Source organism: Triturus cristatus, chromosome 11, assembly GCF_964204655.1.
Source record: "Triturus cristatus chromosome 11, aTriCri1.1, whole genome shotgun sequence".
In the NCBI taxonomy this organism is placed as follows: Eukaryota; Metazoa; Chordata; class Amphibia; order Caudata; family Salamandridae; genus Triturus; species Triturus cristatus.
In genome coordinates, this window is record NC_140594.1 from 158,136,131 (window position 1) to 158,153,586 (window position 17,456).

A 17,456-nucleotide genomic window follows, 5' to 3' on the forward strand; every position below is an offset into this window, starting at 1 on the left:
CTCCAGGGCTCACGACACACGCTCCAGACTGGACTACATATTAATCCCCAAGGGAGAACTACATGACGTAAGGAATGCAGACTACACAGCTAGAGGTCTCTCTGACCACTTCCCCCTCTTGGTCGAGATGTGCCTGAGGGAAAGGGACAGAGCTGGCAAATGGAGATTAAACCCATGGGACCTGACAAACAACAAAATAGCAAAGGGAATTAAGGCAGATACGGAGGTCTACTTCCTAGAAAACAAGTACTCTGTTCCCACTGGGGTGACGGTGTGGGAAGTGTATAAGACAGTGTTGCTGGACAGAGCCCAAAACCGTATAGCCTGGGAGAAAAAAAAAGACAAATGCCTGGTTACGCTGGAGCACAGGATAACCGAGCTTGACCAACAAGTAGCCCAGAGCAAGGATCTCAAACTGACTCGTAGGCTGACCACTCTGAGACTTGAATACAAGGCACTGGCCATGGACAATTTAAAAAAACAGCATCTAGCTACATTACACAGCCTCTACGGGGTGGGAGACGAGGCGAGAAAGCTCATTGCCTGGATTAGTAAAAAAGAGGCCCAAGATAGCTGGGTAAGGGAGGTGGCAGACCTCCAGGGAGTTAACCAACCCACTGATGAGGGAGTGGCAAAAGCATTCACGGACGTTTATAGAGACCTATATCTGGCTCAGTCGCCTAAATCTCGTACGGAGATAAGGGACTACCTGGTGGCAATTCCCACCCAGGTGCTGGGAGAGGAAGAAGCTTAGGGCCTAGAAGAAGATCTGTTCTTGACAGAGATTCAGGCGGCGGTGGCGAAACTCTGTCTGGGGAAAACCCCTGGTACCAATGGTTTGCCGGCAGAATTTTATAGACGCTACATCGATATCCTCGGCACCCACCTACTTCGGCTTTTCATTGACTCCCATAAAGACGGTGGTCTACCGCTGGATCTGAGGGTGGCAACTATAGTGGTCATACACAAAGAGGGTAAGCCCGTAACCAATGTGGCTCCTATAGACCCATTTGATTGCTAAACTCAGAAGTGAAGATCACTGCTCTGGTTCACGAAGACCAGTCAGTATTCCTGCCAGACCAATCTACCCGTCTAAAGCTCAGGCAAACCCACAATTGGCTAAAGAAGGTAAGGAACCGGACAAGTCCACATGTGTTTTTATCCCTAGATGCTGAAAAGGCGTTTGATGCCGTGAACTGTTCGTTCCTTGATGCCACTTTGAATAAACTCTGGTTCAGGCCAAAATTTTGCAGCTGGGTGGCCCTCCTTTATAATCAACCAGTAGCCACGGTACGTGTCAATGGTAAGTGCTCGGCACCCTTCTCCATCGAGAGAGGGACACGGCAGGGGTGCCCTCTCTCACCCTTCCTCTTTGCATTAACCCTCAAGCCTCTGGCCTGTTCAGTCAGACTGCATCCCTCTATTTGAGGTTTCGGAGTAATCCCGCAGTTAACGGAGAGGAAGAAATTTCCTTATACGCCGATGATATCTTACTGTATATCACCGACCCCACCACGACCATCCCGGCCCTATTTGAAGCTATAACTGAATATGGTTGCTACTCGGGCTACAAAATCAACTGGAATAAATCCATGCTCTACTGCCCGACTGACGCCCAAGTAGACTGGATTTTGCTGGATGACCTGAGGGTAGTACAAGGGGGCTTTAAATTCCTAGGTATATTCGTTACCCCGCACCAAGAGGTATGCAGAAAAGAAAACCTAGGGACAGTCCTGAGTAATTTTAAATTAGACGTAGAAAGATGGAGGGACCTTCCCCTCACCTTGCTTGGACGAGCGGTCCTCTTTAAAATGATTACCCTGCCCCAGCTGCTGTACGCCCTTCAAAATTCATACCACCCACTCCCCAGAGTCACCTTCACAGAGATAGCTAGTAGAATTCGAACACTACTGTGGCAAGGGGGCACCCCAGAATAGCGCTCAAAACACAGCAACGCAATCCTTACAATGGTGGGATTGCACTCCCTGACATAGAGGCCTACTACTGGGCATCCCACCAGATACCTATAAACGATTGTATACATAAAAATAGGGACCACCCTACGTACCGCCTTGAGAGGGATGAAATGCTACCGCATATGTACCTACATTACCTATACGGAGGAAAGGGGGGTTCCTGCCTGTTAACCGGCCACACAAGTGACTCTGACGGCATGGGCTAGGGTGCCCAAGACCATGGCTGGACAGGTCGGGTCACGAAGAGCACTCCGCTCTGGAAGGGAGCATGGCTCAAGGAGCTGCGAAAGTTAAAAGGGTTTGGGACCTGGGATCTCTTGGGGTTCTCCACAGTAGGAGACATTGTTGAAAGGGGAGAGGTCAAATCATGGGCAAAGCTTAAGCAGGAGTACTACATGAATAATTCCCAATTCATCACTACTTTTGTCCACTTTCGTAAGTCACTGAAAACTTGGCTGTTCAATCAATAAGCTTCCTCCTTCTCTTCTTTTCCTTGGTCCCTTCAGGCGGCGCCGGGAAACCCTTGGGTAGCTGTGTGCTTTACAAATTCGAAATAATAATAATAATTTATCAAATATGCCCAGCTGCGTCATGCATGGCAGACAGAGAATATTCAAAGCAAACAACTCCCGGAATACGCACCTCTAGAGGGCAGACTCCTTCAAGAAGAACTAACGCATAAGGCGGTCTCCTTCACCTATAAAACTATCAACAACAATATCGCAGACGGTCTGATAGGGCTACAAGCACGATGGGAGACAGAGGTGGGGTCCATGGAGGATATTGATTGGGAGGCGAGGTTAATGCACCCCAGAGAAGTTGCCATAAAGGCAAGCCTCCGTCTTATTCAATATAAGATATTACATAGAACATATTACGACAGGGATAGACTGCATAAAATGGGAAAGACAGTCACCACGTTGCCTCACCTGCACAACGACCAAAAGAGACTTCTTTCACACAGTCTGGGCATGCCGTGACCTGCAAATATATTGGACGCAGGTAATTGAGCTACTGGGAACAGTCCTAGGAGTGACGTTGCCGATTGAGCCATGGTTCGTGATACTGGGGATACAGAGTGAGGTTGATGTCACCAGAGCACAGCTAACTATTGCCTCCCTAGGACTGGTGGTTGCCAAAAGGGATATAGCCAGAAGATGGGGGGTGGCCAAAAAACAGACAATTCAGGAGTAGACGAGGGGAATGGGTCTATACATGACAACTGAGCAAACTACATATCGTAGCAGGGGGTGTCCCAAAAAATTCCACAAGATTTGGGACCCGTGGAGACTATGTTTTGGGCTGGACTTGGGAGATGACACGCAGCTTTCCGCAGCATACACAACACAGGAGAGTCCCGTAAGTGGGCCTGAGGGCGGACTGCCTTAGAGGATGTACTTGGCGACCAACTACTACTGTTTCCTGGTCCCAAACGATACCTGTAAAATGGACATATGAAGACACAGGTGGCGAATATAAATCTGCATGAATCAAGGGGGGGGTTGCTATGTTGATGACGAGCAATTTTCTTACTGCTTTTGATCGACTATCGCAGTTCATTCAGAAAATAAAAAATAACAAATAGTAGCACAAACAGTCAATATACAACAAAGAAAGCATAAGCAAGCATCATTCGTTTTACACCACTTTATTCATCTAGGGCACACCATGACATCCTTAACAAGGGGAATTTATTGAAGCTAATTAAATGCCTGCCTGTCTGATATGGAATGTGCATCTTCAAATGATATATTAACAGTAAAGTTCCTGGAAAATATATTGTGAGAAGATATAGTCAACGGTGTTCCTATGGTAGACCCAGGATTCGGTAAAAGCAATACTAGTCAGTAAACCGAATACTGATGAGCTGTGGTAAATCACTTCGAGTCATGAAAAACTCTCCATTAAACAATTGGAGAAAGAAAAAACTCAAGCAGTAAGTATTTAATACTTAGGTCGCTTTTAGATTCATATGTGGCCTAGCTTAAAGTATACAGGTATCACATTTTTTATGATGTATGAAATGGAGATGACCTATTAAATTTTAAGGTTCAAATGTATCAACAGAAGAGGGAGAACGAAATATTTGACTGTAGTCAATAATACCAATAATGCACATACTCCGCATAGACAAAATAGCAAGGATTGAAGCTGGCCACCATCGGCGCTATGAAACTTGCAAAAAAACAGCCATAAAAAAAAGAAAGAATCTTGCAGCCCAAATGATTCAGTACGGTTGAACTCTCTGTTGAGGTGGAATACTGCAAGACTAGAACAGAAACTGAAGAGAAGTATTGGACCGTCTTCATAAAACCTTTTGATATATGTTGCTTCCAGAAAACATGGGCAATAGAAGAAACCATAATGAATAATTTTATATCATATTGCATGCCATCTATTAAGTGCATGAAGGGCAGACTGAAAGGTGGAATACTTATAAAGCTCCCCATTAATCCTGCAGTAAGTGTACAATTTAGTCATGCTATAGAATCCCCTTAAGTACATCACACTAGATAGCAACAGCAAGGTAGTTGATATTTTAATGTCCCCCCTGCCCCTCCCCCCCCCACCCCCCATCAAAAATAACAGCAGGTTCCAAATACTCAAGGATCTAGATTCTTCAATAGTCCAGACTAAAGCGATCTCACAGCAGCTTGGTACCAAAACTAAAATTATCTTAGTCAAAGGAGACTTTAATGCAAGACCTCAAACAATTATGACTGAACCAGACTTAATTATCAAGGAGAGTGTATGGGACCTGCAGGAGCTTGTAATGGATGGGTACAAGCGCACAAGAGATGGGTTTTTATTTGCCACAATTATAGTACCATGTGGCCTCCACACTCTTAATAGGTGCAAAATATTAGACGTACATGCAAAAAAAAACTTCTGGGGCAATAACCAGACTAGTTTAATTGACTAGAAATTAAGTAGCATTGAGTCTTGGCAATTTGTAAATAATATGAGCTTTCCAATGAACTGTAAGTGATCATGACCCATTAATTGCAAAACCTTCATCACAAGTCTTCAGCCACCCTCCTTCTAATAAGGCATCTGACAGTTTGGCCCTGAAATACAGCCAGAGGACCACCAGATGGAAATCAGTCTTTCTTGACACACAAATCTATGTCCCAGACAAGACTGAAACACCGCATTAATTAGGTCTGAATGAAAATTTGCAATTTACTGAAGCAGTGAGCACAGGGTATGCAGACTTTTCACTGCAGGACGTTACCACACAGGTAAGTACAACGCTCCTTTTTGTTACTTTGCCCTGCTGTACTTTACCACAGAGCTAAGTATTTATTTTTAAAAGGGGGTGATTTTAGTGTTAAGGGATAGATAATGGGTAAGGGAGAGTAGAGATAAAGAAAGGTAAGGGTTTTTCAAGTGTGTGTGTGTGTGTGTGTGCGTGTGCGTGTGCGTTTATTTTTTTAATTTATTTTTTTACACGGTCACCCCCCAAGCCCGCCCTGCGTCCTCTGGGCACCAACCCCAAGACGTGCACAGCCTTCTTCCGTGCACCCCATGGGGTTGGACGCAGGGTCTGGCTGCAACCAACCGCAAGGGGGCTCTGCATTCCAGCTGAAGAGCATATTGCTCCAGCTAGGAGCACTTTAATAAAATATAGTAAGCTCTCCTGGGATCATGGATTTAATGACATACCTTTTTTTTAAGTGACTGGAGGACTGCTGCACTGTCTGCAACTCCCCCCCCTTAAAAATAATGCTTTGGAGTGCCCCTACCTCTTCTAGGAGCAGGATCAAGCCGAAAGAAAGGTTTTGCAGAGCATTACAGGGTACTCCTTGAAAGGAGCACTGAATAATAAATGAGTGGCTCCTGACACTCATTTATTACGGCACTCATACCCCGGATCCATATTGTTGTTTTTTTTGTAAATGGACAGGCCATGCAGCCACCCTTCCCAAGCCTTTACAAGCCCCAGGGACCAGATCCCCTGGCCAAGTTTGTTTGTTTTTTAGGGGAGGTGGGCGCGCAGGCCTCCTTGATCCTTTAGGTATTTTCTATGCTCCTTCCAGGCGGAAGCAATCTCTTTTTCTCTGCAGGGAAAAAATGTGTGCTCCCACTCAGCAGGAGCATGTTTGCAGCTCCAGCCAGGTGGGAGAGCACATCTTTTCCCTGTCTGCACTCTTGTGGGCTGGGAAACTGTCCCGGTAGTAGGCTCACTGGGACACATTGTGGGAGACGGGGTCGGAAATACAGACGCGGAGGCTTTATATAGTGTCTGACGGGAGTGGCTTTATTTTCAGGTGGCACAAACGGGATGCACAAAGTATCAGGGATTGCTTCCTTTGTCCTGCTGGGGTCCTCGACGGGAGAAGGCGGTGTGGTGGTCTGGGTCTCTTCGCCTGTATGGCCGGTCTCCTGATAGAGTTCCTTCGCTCCGTCCGTCGTGGTGTTGTGACCGGAGGCTCAGAGGAAAGAAAAAAAAACAATAGTGGCCGTTTGTGAGTTCTTGTGTGAAAAGATGGCTTTAGGTGCTGCCGTCAACAACACCCGGTGTTTCGGTAGTTTTCTGTGCACAATCGGGGATAGTGAGGGGTCGCGGGAATAGTGAGGGGGTTGGAAAATGTGTTCTCGGTGAGTTAGACACTAGGGAAGCGTGCTTTCCAGGAGTGCTACGCTGATATGTACAGTTTCACTATGGTCTGGAAAACGGGGTGTTAATAATTTGGGTCTGGACTCTACATACTAGATTTCACCCTGGCTTCTATAATTACGAATGCCTCTCTCCTCCGGTGACTTCGGTACACGCCCCCCTCCCGCCTCCCGGATTGACAGCTTCCCCGACGTTCCCTTGCACAGCGGTACTCACCGGCCCCGCCGCAACTCTCCCCCGGAGTTGCTGCCGCTCCTCAGCATCCTCCGGATGACTCCACCACTCCTCCGTCCAGCGGTCGTCTGCTTCGTTGTCCTCGCTTCCGCTTTGGTCGCCGTCAGCGTGCTCCTTCTCCTCTCGGCCACTTCGCAACTCCTCCTCGCACGTCTTCTCTATTCGGGCTCCGCTGTCTCTCAACGACGACGACCCTTCCTGGGCGGGCAGTGTTTTCACCTCCCCGTGCGCTTCACTTCGGGGGTCAGCTCCTCCCCTCTTCTCTGTTGTTTGGTGTTGCCGTACGAGATCTCCAGGACGGGGGTTGGTCTGTGAGGAAACAGGAAAAGTAGGTGCTTTTCTGTCCGAGTTGCTCGATCGCGTATGTTGACCTCTGTAAAACGTCATCCCTGCCCTGCGGGATTCTGGCCCTTGTAGTGGGAAGGGAAGAGTAGTCGCTCTCTCTCTCACACACATCTTTTGTGCCAGCCCTGGGGCATGGGGTCCCTGGGGCCTTACGAGGCTTAGTGGTGGAACATGACCTTTTCCCTGTTAAATAATTTCACCCCAGGTGATGGGTTCCCCAGGTCCTGTGCAGGCTCGGTGGGTGGCTGCATGCTTCCCTCCACATTAATTTTGAATCGTCCCCAAGTGGTGGCCATCCCATTAATTTAACCACGACACGGGGGATGGGGTAGCCCTATCCCCTTCTATCCTTTTCTACCTTTTTTCAGCTCTTGCAACTGAGTCCCAAGTGCTAAGATGACTGCTGACACATCATTGGTGATGTGATGGCAGCCAATCCGATCTCATCTTGAGATCTGATGGCTCCTCGGATCCTCTGCAGCTTGATATATACAACGTTTTTTATGCTTATTTTCTTTTAAAAAAACACTACTGAATGGATTTGCTCCAAATCAGAAAAAGCATGCTTTCTGGACCAAGACCATGCGTTGTGCTAAATTTGGTATAAATGTGTTCAGAGCTTTAAGCTGTATTGCTGGTTATATTTTCCAATGAAAAAATGAATAGTGATAACTCATTTTGGGGACCCCCGCCCCCTGTTTTTCTGCACTACTTGATGGATAGCCCTAAAACTTTCCAGGAAGGAGCCGAGGTGGATGAAACATTTTTTTGTAAAGTTTGGTCAAACGGTGCCAATGTTAGACGAAAAGCAAAAAAGGCTTTTTCTGTGGTAACAAAAAGCAACAATATCAGCAGAAGACTTCCTTACTAAGGCATCCTTATGGGCCACTCTCCTTAAAACAGTCTTTAATTCATTTTGGAAATTCAGGGACGGCTCCCACACATGGAGAATAACGATCATAGTTCCCATCTTCAAAAAAGGTTCCTGATCTGACACTGGAAACTGTTGGCCAATTTCCCTTTTGCTTTGAGCAGGACAAATTGATGGCAAGCTACTCCTTGTGTGTTCATCATTGGTTCAAGCGGGACCAGAGCCTAAGCGACCTCCAGGCGAGCTTTAGACAAGCATTGGCATAGCCAATAGGTCTCGCCTTTGGGACCTTATAAGTGTTTAGTTATCCAGCACAATATCCTTGGTGCAACAACATCAAGTGTTGCTTGGCTAAACACTTATAAGGTCCCAAAGGCGAGACCTATTGGCTATGCCAATGCTTGTTTTGAGTGAGTGGCTTGTGTAGGTATGCCACTGTGTGGTAGAGATGCTGCGAGTGCTTTAACAGGAGCCCCTGTGACATTGTGCCTCTTCAAAATGTATCTTGGGTCTGGTGTAATACTTATTGCCCCTATTCCCGTCTTCTCGCACCCAATGCATCCTTAAATGTCCCATGTACAGCCGGGGTTGACACTCCTATTACCCCTGCCCTCCAGTGACACTTTACCTGTCACAGGTGGTGGTGGTGGTGGTGGTGGTGGTGGTGGACATGGTGGTGGTGGACGTGGTGGTGGTGTTGGTGGTGGTGGTGGTGGTGGACGTGGTGATGGATGTCGTGGTGGACGTGGTGGTGGATGTGGTGATGATGGTGGACTTGGTGGTGGACTTGGTGGTGGACTTGGTGGTGGACTTGGTGGTGGACTTGGTGGTGGATGTGGTGGTGGATGTGGTGGACGTGGTGGTGAACGTGGTGGTGAACGTAGTGGTGGTGGTGGTGGACGTGGTGGTGGTGGTGGTGGTGGACGTGGTGGTGGTGGTGGTGGACGTGGTGGTGGTGGTGGACGTGATGGTGGTGGTGGACATGGTGGTGGTGGACGTGGTGAATGGGAAAAAGAGGAAAACACTGGGCACAGTGTGTATAACTGGTAGATCAAATGTCAACTCCAATTATAGCAAAATTACTGATGGCTATACAGTGTCAATACATACATATATAAAGAAGTTGGAAAAAACTAATTGAAAAAGTTGTGTAAATTGTTTTTATACTTTTTTTATTTTAATATATAAATATATTTGTTTTGTTTTCTTATTTTTGAATAAGTTGATATATCTTTAAACATATACAATTGTGATAATCAATAAGTAGTCCTATATCAGTATACATGTAAATAATAATCCTAGTAAATCTCGATATAGGTAATACACTTGTATAGCTCCTATTTTTTCTTCCTATGAATTTAATCTTAATGATAAGTACTGAACATTTCAAAAAGGCAATTTATACATATAAAAACATGATTATTTCTCAACAGGCGGTTGGTAGACACAACGCGTTTCGGCTAAGCCTTCGTCAGGAACCCGCTCATGGTTGTATACTACATGCAAGGAATAATCAAAAAATAAAAACCAATGTTAGAATTAGGAGTCAACATGGCGATCTATACTTATTTACAAATTTTAATGTTAACATACAAATAATTTATACAAAAGATCCAGTTTAAGGCTTCCACACTTAACTAGGGCAACCACTTATGTATTAAAAACAACCCATCTAATAGGGGCAATGAAGTTATTTAAAATGTAACAAGGCCAACTGCAGCCCTTGATCTTCACATATAATGTTAATTCCAGAATTTGGTTAGGCATGAATAGATTCATAATCTGTGCGCCTACCTTTAAATGTGAACGTTATCAATTCGAACCAGGTGCATCGATTTCAGTCGTGTTTCCAAATTGTCTATATATAATAGAAACAGTAATATAAGTGTATATCCTGTTGAGATCTTGTCGGTATTAAGAGATCTGCATAAGTAGCTATGTTGATAAATAAATTTAATATACCTGTTTAAGCTCTCATCTTTGATCAGTAGCATAGATCAATTGAATGATGATCAATGATTCTCTCCGTACTTTTATAGAATATTGTTCAGAATTAACGCCAACTGATGGAGACCGCAGCAAAAAAAAGGGAAGGGGAAAATCCAAAAAATACAGACGTGTCTTAGAGCGATGTTTAATGCTAAATCATTGGGCACTTAATGTAATAATGGATGCTTATTGCAAGAGGGGATATAGATATGACATACATGTTCTAAGGGTTAATGATTAAGCTATGATTTAGTCACACAATTTATGTTTCAACCAAAGTATACTAACCCTGTTGTATGGTATAAACAGGTATTGTAATGAAAATCTGAAGCTTCGTGTCCCGTGGGGATAGAATCCTGTGGATAAAGGGTAATCAATGATTCGATATCAATGGTCTAATCAGATCATTATATGTACTGTGATTGAATGGAGCTCAGTTTGTTTAGTGGTATATCCAATGATTTTAATTATTTTACAGTTTGGCTACAAGATTATATCTCTTCAGTATGTTAAACAGTAAGTTATAAACTGTCGTGCACATATCTTCTATCTACCTTATACCAGGGTTCTAAATCGTGGTTGTTTCTCACTGCTCGAAAAGACTAAACTATTTAGTCAAATGTTTGTTTCCTTATTCCAGTCCTCATACAGCAACCAAATCTTACATACTTAAGTGTGTATATACTGTATATAATTATTTGAAGCTACACGACAGCACGCCAAAAATTTGACTAAAATGAGCTTAAACGTATACGTGGTAAATATTATACTTGTCCGAAGCTAACAGGCAGCGCGAAAGTCACTATTCGTCTGTCATAGATATTACCCTTATCTTAGCCCAAAGATTTATACTATTTACTATTAGCTCCTTATTCTAACTGATGCTCGCATCCCTAGCTGAATTTGTTATACAGCCAACATGCTAGTGTTAGCATACCTGTATTTACGTTGATTATGCGCTCTCACTGAAATCGACTACCATCCTTTTATCGGCCATCTTGGTCCTCTTATGTATGTAGGTGGTGGACGTGGTGGTCATGGTGGTGGACGTGGTGCTCGTGGACGTGGTGGACATGGATGCAGTGCTTGTGGACGTGGTGGATGTGGTGGACGTGGTGGTGGTGGACGTGGTGGATGTGGTGGTGGTGGACGTGGTGGGGATGGTGGACGTGGTGGTGGATGTGGTGGTGGTGGATGTGGTGGACGACATGGTGGTGGACATGGTGGATGTAGTGCTGGTGGACATGGTGGTAGTAGATGTGGACGTGGTGGTGGTGGATGTGGTGGTGGTGGTGGACGTGGTGTTGGTAGTTGTGGTGGACGTGGTGTTGGTAGTTGTGGTGGGCGTGTTGGTGGTGGTGGACGTGTTGGTGGTGGAGGATGTGGTGGCCGTGGTGGAGGATGTGGTGGCCATGGTGGAGGATGTGGTGGCCGTGGTGGAGGATGTGGTGGCCGTGGTGGTGATGGCGGCCGTGGTGATGGTGGTGGCCGTGGTGGTGGTGGTGGTGATGGTGGACGTGGTGGTGGATGTGGTGCTGGTGGATGTGGTGCTGGTGGATGTGGTGCTGGTGGATGTAGTGCTGGTGGATGTGGTGGTGGTAGATGTGGTGGTGGTAGATGTGGTGCTGGTGGACGTAGTGGTGGTAGATGTGGTGGTGGTAGATGTGGTGGTGGTGGACGTGGTGGTGGTGGAAGTGGTGGTGTTGGACGTGGTGATGGTGGTGGACGTGGTGGTGGTGGACGTGGTGGTGGACGTGGTGGTGGTGGACATGGTGGTGGATGTGGTGGAGGATGTGGTGGCCGTGGTGGTGGTGGACGTGGTGGTGGACGTGGTGATGGTGGTGGTGGACGTGGTGATGGTGGACGTGGATGCAGTGCTCGTGGACGTGGTGGATGTGGTGGTGGTGGTGGACGTGGTGGTGGTGGTGGACGTGGTGGACATGGACGTGGTGGTGGTGGACGTGGTGGATGTGGTGGATACGGTGCTGGTGGACGACGTGGTGGTGGTGGACGTGGTGGATGTGGTGGATACGGTGCTGGTGGACGACGTGGTGGTGGACATGGTGGATGTGGTGCTAGTGGACGTGGTGGTAGTAGATGTGGTGGTGGTAGATGTGGTGGTGGTGCACATGGTGGACATGGTGGTGGTGGTGGACGTGGTGGTGATGGACATGGTGGTGCACATGGTGGACATGGTGGTGGTGGTGGACGTGGTGGTGATGGACATGGTGGTGGACGTGGTGATGGTGGACATGGTGGTGGTGGACGTGGTGGTGATGGACATGGTGGAAGTGGTGGTGGTAGACATGGTGATAGACATGGTGGTGGACATGGTGGTGGAAGTCGTGGTGATGGACATGGTGGTGGTGGTGGACGTGGTGGTGATGGACATGGTGGTGGAAGTGGTGGTGGTCGACATGGTGGTGATAGACGTGGTGGTGGGCATGGTGGTGGTGGATGTGGTGGTGGACGTTTTGGTGGTGGTGGACGTGCTGGTGGTGCACATGGTGGACATGGTGGTGGTGGTGGATGTGGTGGTGATGGACATGGTGGTGGACGTGGTGGTGGTGCACATGGACATGGTGGTGGTGGTGGACGTGGTGGTGATGGACATGGTGGAAGTGGTGGTGGGCGTGGTGGTGGTAGACATGGTGATAGACGTGGTGGTGGACATGGTGGTGGACGTGGTGGTGGTGGACGTGGTGGTGGTGGACGTGGTGGTGATGGACATGGTGGTGGTGGTGGACGTGGTGGTGATGGACATGGTGGTGGAAGTGGTGGTGGTGGACATGGTGGTGGGCATGGTGGTGGTGGATGTGGTGGTGGTGGATGTGGTGGTGGTGGACGTGGTGTTGGTAGTTGTGGTGGACGTGTTGGTGGTGGTGGACGTGTTGGTGGTGGTGGATGTGGTGGCCGTGGATGTGGTGGCTGTGGTGGACATGGTGGTGGTGGACATGGTGGTGGTGGACATGGTGGTGGTGGTGGTGGATGCGGTGGTGGTGGGGGACGTGGTGGTGGTGGTGGAGGACGTGGTGATGGTGGTGGTGGACGTAGTGGTGGATGTAGTGGTGGACCTGGTGGTGTATGTGGTGGTGGTGGACATGGTGGTGGTGGACGTGGTGGTGGTGCACATGGTTGACATGATGGTGGTGGTGGACGTGGTGGTGATGGACATTGTGGTGATGGACATGGTGGTGGTGGTGGTGGTGGACGTGGTGGTGATGGACATGGTGGAAGTGGTGGTGGGCGTGGTGGTGGTGGACATGGTGGTGATAGACGTGGTGGTGGAAGTGTTGGAGGGCATGGTGGTGGTGGTGGACGTGGTGGTGATGGACATGGTGGTGGTGGTGGTGGACGCGGTGGTGATGGACATGGTGGTGGTGGACGTGGTGATGGACGTGGTGGAAGTGGTGGTGGGCGTGGTGGTGGTGATAGACGTGGTGGTGGGCATGGTGGTGGTGGTGGTGGACGTTGTGGACATGGTGGTGGACGTGGTGGACATGGTGGTGGACCTGGTGATGGTGCTGGACGTGGTGGTGGTGGACCTGGTGGTGGTGGACGTGGTGGTGGACGTGGTGGTGGTGGTGGTGGTGGTGGACATGGTAGTGTTGGTGGACGTGGTGGTGTTGGTGGACGTGGTGGTGTTGGTGGACGTGGTGGTGTTGGTGGACGTGGTGGTGGACGTGGTGGTGCATTCTTTAAAGCTAGGGTATGTTGGAACGTCACCAGACCATGATTTTCTAATGAGAAAAGGGGCCGTGAAAGGACCAGAGATGCGAGAGACCAGGCAAAGTGCTAACTGTATACCTGTGGGAGATGGGGCGGAAAATAACTTGCAGTTGTACTTGAATGGTGCACTTATGAGTGAGTAAGCGTGTCTTTTTAACCAGCAGGAATATAAACAATTAAAAGTAAAACAAAAAAAATGTTTTATGCGCGAGGGCTGCTTTCTTTTCAGGCCACATTCAAAAGTTTGTTTGTTTATTTAAATTGTGCGCACGCAATGGCTGCTTTCTGGGGACTGGGCATGAGGACATTGGAAGGAGCTGCAGCTGTTAGAAGTATGGTGGACAAACAAATGAATCAAAGTTATTTTTTCCCTTTTTTATCCTAAGAAACGTGGCCCCATAGAGATTGAAACGGTGCTTTAAATTGGTACCAGTACATCTTGTGCGAGTGGTTCGCTTACTATTTATAACAGTAATTTCAACATACCCAGGTTTTATGAGCTGCCAGCCACGTGGAGCTGGAATGCAGAGCAGTGGAAGTGAGACAGAATGCAACAACGAACACACCTACAGCCTTAAACAAAGAAATATATGGCTTTGATGAAAGGAAAGGCATTGTTAGACGTGAGGTATAAATCTGAGTTGAAAGGAACGACCAGTTTGTGTTTTGTAAATCACCCATTCGTGTTTGTCACAAACGACTAAGTCTAATTAAATGAAGCTGTTTTACTAAATGATTTACATGGTTCTGCACCTTTACAAGGAAAGATGTTTTAGTTGTGTTGTAGATATGCTTTATCGTCTCTGGAGTCTTAACTATTTAATTGATATTACAGTAGAGGGTCATTTAGCAACAAGGGCGCGCGAAAAGCATTGGCCACGCGGGCGCTGAAAGTGAAAGCGAATCGTGATCGCGAAGCACTTAATTACCCATGACGGAGAAAAGACAGATGGCGGCTGCGCGCGTGCACGCGATCTTGAACGCAAGCTTGAGGCAGCCTCTGGTAGCACTTTGAAACCCCCCTTACTAAAAGTCGAGCCTAGAGCAGCGCATGCGCTGCTCTAGGCTCGACCTAAAAAAGGAATGGGCAGTATAACAGACAATGAGGCTGTACTTCACATGCGTTAAATATGTGAAATATTAAAGAAATCCACCTTCTTTTCGACATTTATAGATCCAAGGACAGCATTTGACTTGGTAAATAGATCTCTCCTTTGATCTACTTTGAGGCAACAATGGATTCCCGACAACCTGCCGGTAGGTCTGCAACAGCTCTACTAAAAGATGGCAGCCTGTGTCAAATATGGAACGATGGGGGAAGAGTACATCTGACTTCCTAATCCCAGTAGGTATCTGTCAAGGTTGTGTATTAGCACCTATGCTGTATAAATTCCACCTAAGCAATGTGGAAAGGCTCGTGCTTGATCTGAACCAATCCATCTCTTTGCCAACTTTGTCTTGCTGTTTTCAAGGACAGAGATGACGAAACGCAGCCTGTTGAATGGCTGTGAATGCTATTTTAACTCCCCAAAAATTACCAACAATGTTAATAACACAACATTTATGGTCATTAACCAAAGTGTCAACCTGAAGAAAGCATTTCAACTTAGTGGATCTGCTCGCAAGTTTTTAGACACCTTTGATTACCTAAGTAAACACGTTGCGTCATCTACAAAATGTCATGGCCAAACTGGAAAAAAATGTCCGTCATGAGTCAGATTGTGGGAGGCGTACATCAATGCAAGAGCAGCCATGGTGGAATCTCAGTGAAATCTATAAAGTGAAAGTAGTGGTCTCAGCCTTGTATGGGTTTATGGGTTTTAGAAAGGTAAACGAGACACAGGAGCTCGAAAGCCGCTCCCACCATGGCTAAGCAGTGTCTGCAGATTGACACCTCCTGCCCTTTATAGTTTGTCCTATAAGATGCCGCTCATGTTTTTTATATTTCCTTACTTTGTAATGGATTGAATTCCATTGCGCCCCCTGACAGCGCTCGTGTATTCCGCATTAAAGCGAGCCGTACGTTGATTAGCCATATCATCGCAGCCTGTTTCTCCTCGCCCATACTGAATGTGCCTGGCTGCTCTTCCATACAGTAATCTTTTACCGTCCCGGGACACTGGCGCATACAAAGTAACCACAACCGAGATCTGAACCCATCAGAAAATACCAGTCATTGGCACTGAGATCATGAGAAAGCTTCACGAAGGAATGTGCCGACTGACCTCTCTCTGCTCTGAGAGTTTTTCCGACATTTCATTATGCTGCAGACGATCTCGGGTACATTGCTTGAGTTTGTATTTTGGGCCCTGAAAGATTTGGAAGGAGAATAATCGACAGCAGATTTATATTCGACCTTCCTTTGCTAGAAGAAGCCTGCGCGCAGCGCTTCCTATAATCAGTTGACAGAAAGAACTCGGTTTGTGATGAACGCTTTGTGCGCACTCTAACACATTGCATGCCTCTATAAGTTAATCTTTTTACCCTGCTGCACTGCAGAATGTAATACACCGGTGACTAGTAGACGAGGCCAGCCCCCCGTTGGATTTAGTAGATCAACAAGTGGTTTTTCAGATACCCAATGTTTTTTGATGTTTTTTTGCAAACAAGCTTTCTGTAAGGAAGCATTTTCTGAAGTCCTATCTGGAAGAAACTTGGCCTACTTGTTTAATGGTTTTGTTAATTTTTAATACCAATGATAAATAAAACAACGTGGTCTACAGTGACAACCTTTATTGCTATTTTTTAATCTGCAAATTGTTGCTCAGATGATGAAAACGCCCGAGAAATTATTGCATTTAACATGATCTAAAGGCTTTTTGTTTGGTTTATTAATATAATTTTCCGAAGTCATTTTGAGAATCTTTTTTCTTTTATTTTAAGGTTCATGGAGTAACTTAATTACACAGGAGAACTTGCAGCCGTGTATTTTGTATAAGCATGCAATCTTGCTCTTACTCCTTGGTAATGATATTGCTGAGCATAAACAATCAGTTGCCCTCTTCATACATATTGATTTTTTCCCTTTAGGTTGCCGGTACCAAAGCTGGAGTGATACGGTTTCTAGGGGAGACGGACTTTGCCAAGGGCGAGTGGTGTGGCGTGGAATTGGATGAACCTCTTGGGAAGAATGATGGCGCAGTGGCTGGAACGAGGTTTGTTTTACTTGTGGTCAAGTAATTCTTTCTTGGATGGAGTGGGTTTCCCTAAATGTATATAGACATGATGCTTGTTTTAGTAAGATGTTGCCCAACTTCGAATCACAGCCGTTTAGTGACATGCATGTACATAACCTATATGCATGTCACTGCACTCTGCTCCTGAAGGGAGCCATACTGTTCTGTTTCTCCTCCAAAAAAGTACCAGTTATTAGACTAATGACTCTGTGTATACAGTCCATATTTCTGTGCTGTGTTTCGCGGTAGCAGCAGCTGTGGTCACAGATTCCCGATATACAGAGCTGGTCAAAACAAAATACTCAAACAAGGGTTAAAAATGTAATCAAGCACACGAAAAAAGTTAATGCTCCTAAGAATTGGCTTGTTATGTATAATTTTATTATTATTAACACCAAAACCCTGTTTTGGCTGATTGCGAAACACACCCATGGTGACACTTCAGAAAACAAGCTTTGGCAAGGCCATATGTCTCTTTCCTTGGCAATCGGGTGTAATTTTTTTTAATGCAAATT

General features: G+C 46.5%; 1 protein-coding gene across 14 annotated transcripts in view; it reads left to right on the plus strand.

Moving 5' to 3' along the window:
* CLIP1 (CAP-Gly domain containing linker protein 1) overlaps positions 1-17,456 on the plus strand; it is a 712,474-nt gene that overhangs the window by 174,392 nt on the left and 520,626 nt on the right. For all 14 annotated transcript variants that reach the window (XM_085636018.1, XM_085636008.1, XM_085636009.1 and 11 more), the window contains exon 4: positions 16,796-16,920. In XM_085636018.1, coding sequence (XP_085492144.1) covers positions 16,796-16,920 — 125 coding nt within the window. The remainder of the gene's footprint in view (positions 1-16,795; positions 16,921-17,456) is intronic.